The 3,349-nt window shown below is 61.4% G+C and overlaps 1 protein-coding gene across 1 annotated transcript; it reads right to left on the bottom strand.

Moving 5' to 3' along the window:
- Positions 1 to 643: 643 nt before the first annotated feature.
- On the bottom strand, positions 644 to 1,657 carry LOC128980473 (natterin-4-like). Its single transcript, XM_054398939.1, has one exon. It carries the CDS (start codon positions 1,655 to 1,657, stop codon positions 644 to 646), a length of 1,014 nt encoding a protein of 337 aa, XP_054254914.1.
- Positions 1,658 to 3,349: the final 1,692 nt, after the last annotated feature.

The following is a 3,349-nucleotide window of genomic DNA, read 5'->3' as shown; positions in this document are numbered from 1 at the left end:
CCACCAGGGGTGGCCTCCAAGGATCCAACCTCCAGGAGTGGCCTCTAGGGACCCAACCTCCAGCATGACCCCAAGGTGAGGTCACCTCCAGGGTGGCCCAAGGATCCAACCTCCAGGAGTGGCCTCTAGGGACCCAACCTCCACCATGACCCCAAGGTGAAGTCACCACCAGGGGTGGCCTCCAAGGATCCAACCTCCAGGAGTGGCTTCTAGGGACCCAACCTCCACCATGACCCCAAGGTGAGGTCACCACCAGGGGTGGCCTCCAAGGATCCAACCTCCAGGAGTGGCTTCTAGGGACCCAACCTCCACCATGACCCCAAGGTGAAGTCACCTCCAGGAGTGGTCCCCAAGGATCCAACCTCCAAGAGTGGTCTCCAACGACCCGATCTCAATGGATTGCCTCCAAGGACCCAACCTCCATGGGTGGCCTACAAGGATCCAACCTCCAGGAGTGGCTTCTAGGGACCCAACCTTCACCATGACCCCTATCTGATGCCACCTCCATGAGCCTCCTCCAAACCCCTGAGCCCCTCCAGGACCGTCGGAGACCCCAACAGAAAGCAACCACCAGAAGCCACCATAAGTCCCTTCCATGGATCTTTGATGCCCAAAGCCCTCCCAGATGCCACCACAGCATCTCCTACCCCTGGCAGGGGGTCCCAGCAGGGAGTGGCCAACACTGCTTGACCCCAGCCCTGACCTCCCCCACGGCCCTGCCCTGTGCCCAGCCCCTGACAGCCACGCGGTGGAGGTGGCCGTGGCCGAAGTCCCTCCTGAGGGTGGCTCTGAAGGGGACTTGGACCTCCTGGCGCCGTCCCTCCATGGCCACCTCGCAGGCCGTGAGGGCCTCCAGCTCCTGCTCCACCTCCAGGCTGTGGCTGACGTAGAGGCTGCTGCTGGCTGCCCCCAGCCAGGGCAGGCTGGAGGTGGCCCCGGGGGTGACCTCCCAGGAGGTGCCATTGAAGGTCAGAGGAGAGACCTCCAGGACCCCCCGGAGGGTGGCGAAGGTCTTCTGCTCCAGCTGCCAGTCCAGCTCCACCTCGGTGTCCTCCCTCATGGTGACCACCTGCAGGCTCTTCTGGCAGCCCTGGTTCCTCAGGGTGGTCCTGGCCAGGGTGACCTCCTCGGGGGGGGTCTCCACCACCCCGCCCAGGTCATAGAGGACCTCCCCGAGGGTGACCACCGCCGGGCCCCTGCGGACCACCAGGACCTGGTACCAGGCCAGCCAAAGCTCCTCCCCCTCCTGGGGGTCCACCACGAAGAGGGCTCTGTGCTCCCTGGAGACCTTCCCCAGGCCATATTTGCTCCTCCCCACGAAGATGTCCACGGAGGGACAACCTTCCACCCCCGCCTCGGGCACCCCTCCGAAGGAGTCCTCCACCCAGTCCAGGGCTTCGAAGCCACCAAGGTTGACCAAGATCTTGAAGTCCTTGGTGGACCTCTCCCTGCCCTGGTAAGGGTAGAAGCAGAGAGGACCTCTCTGGGGGACGTAGGCTCCAACGTTGCAGTGCTGGACCCTGGTGGAGCAAACGAACTCCAACCTCTGAGCCTCCTGGTTCCAGTTGGAGACAGCATCGGAGGGCAGCTGGCCCTGGAAGGGAACCCACTGCAGGTAGGAGGAAGATGATGGTGGTGATGGTGGTGGTGGTGGCATCTCAGCAGGCTTCCTGCCTGTGTGGGGAGATGGAGGTGGAGGTGTCAGAGGGAGGTGCTCTGGAGGGACACCGGTGAGGAACCAACCTCCAGCATCAGCTCCAGAGGGCAGCACCAAGGATCTAAGCTCCACCATGAGCCCCAGGTGAGGTCATCTCCATTGGTGGTCTCCAAGGTCTCAGTCTCCACCATCAGGCTCAGAGGATGGCAACTCCATGAGTGGCCACCAAGGACCCAACCTCCACCACCACCCTGAGAGGAGGTCACCACCAAGGACCCAACCTCCACCATGAGCTCCAGACGAGGTCACCTCCAAGGGTGGCCTCCATGGACCCAACCTCCACCATGAGCCCCAGGTGAGGTCACCTCCAAGGGTGGCCTCCATGGACCCAACCTCCACCATGAGCTCCAGACGAGGTCACCTCCAGGGGTGGCCTCCATGGACCCAACCTCCACCATGAGCTCCAGACGAGGTCACCTCCAAGGGTGGCCTCCATGGACCCAACCTCCACCATGAGCTCCAGATGAGGCCACAACCAAGGACCCAAACTCCACCATGACCCCCAGGTGAGGTCATCTCCATTGGTGGTCTCCAAGGTCTCAGTCTCCACCATCAGGCTCAGAGGATGGCAACTCCATGAGTGGCCACCAAGGACCCAACCTCCACCATGAGCTCCAGACAAGGTCACCTCCAAGGGTGGCCTCCAAGGACCCAACCTCCATCATCATCCTCAAATGAACCCACACTGGTGTCCACCACCCACCCAAGGCCACCTCCATGGATGGAGAACATCTGGGCTGGGGTCCACCCAAGGTCACCTCCACCAGGCCTCACCTGGAGTCTCCAGAGGTCCTCCAGCCACCAGGGGGCTCCCAGCAGCTCCTCCAGGCCACCCTTGGCCAAGCAGGAGGAAGAGAAAGAGGAAGGGGAAGAGGAAGAGCTGTGGGGAGAGCAGGGGAGGAGACACCGACTGGGACCAGTCCCAGTTGGGAACTGGTTTGGGCTTCACTCCCAGTTTGGAACTGGTTTGGGCTCCAGTCCCAGTTGGGAACTGGTTTGGGCTCCAGTCCCAGTTGGGAACTGGTTTGGGCTCCAGTCCCAGTTGGGAACTGGTTTAGGATCCAGTCCCAGTTGGGAACTGGTTTGGGCTCCAGTCCCAGTTGGGAACTGGTTTGGGCTCCAGTCCCAGTAGGGAACTGGTTTGGGCTTCAGTCCCAGTTTGGAACTAGTTTGGGCTCCAGTCCCAGTTTAGAACTGGTTTGGGCTCCAGTCCCAGTTGGGAACTGGTTTGGGCTCCAGTCCGAGTTGGGAACTGGTTTGGGCTCCAGTCCCAGTTGGGAACTGGTTTGGGCTCCAGTCCCAGTTGGGAACTGGTTTGGGGCTCCAGTCCCAGTTTGGAACTGGTTTGGGCTCCAGTCCCAGTTGGGAACTGGTTTGGGCTCCAGTCCCAGTTGGGAACTGGTTTGGGCTCCAGTCCCAGTTTGGAACTGGTTTGGGCTCCAGTCCCAGTTTGGAACTGGTTTGGGCTCCAGTCCCAGTATGGAACTGGTTTGGGCTCCAGTCCCAGTTTGGAACTGGTTTGGGCTCCAGTCCCAGTTTGGAACTGGTTTGGGCTCCAGTCCCAGTTTGGAACTGGTTTGGGCTCCAGTCCCAGTTGGAAACTGGTTTGGGCTCCAGTCCCAGTTTGGGAAC

This window comes from Indicator indicator, unplaced genomic scaffold (genome assembly GCF_027791375.1).
Source record: "Indicator indicator isolate 239-I01 unplaced genomic scaffold, UM_Iind_1.1 iindUn_scaffold_207, whole genome shotgun sequence".
NCBI lineage: Eukaryota > Metazoa > Chordata > Aves > Piciformes > Indicatoridae > Indicator > Indicator indicator.
This window is presented reverse-complemented; position numbering and strand designations above follow the sequence as displayed.

What these genes read in the sequence shown, in the direction of transcription:
- LOC128980473 (XM_054398939.1), bottom strand. Translation starts at nt 1,657, where the DNA reads ATGCCACCACCACCACCATCACCACCATCATCTTCCTCCTACCTGCAG.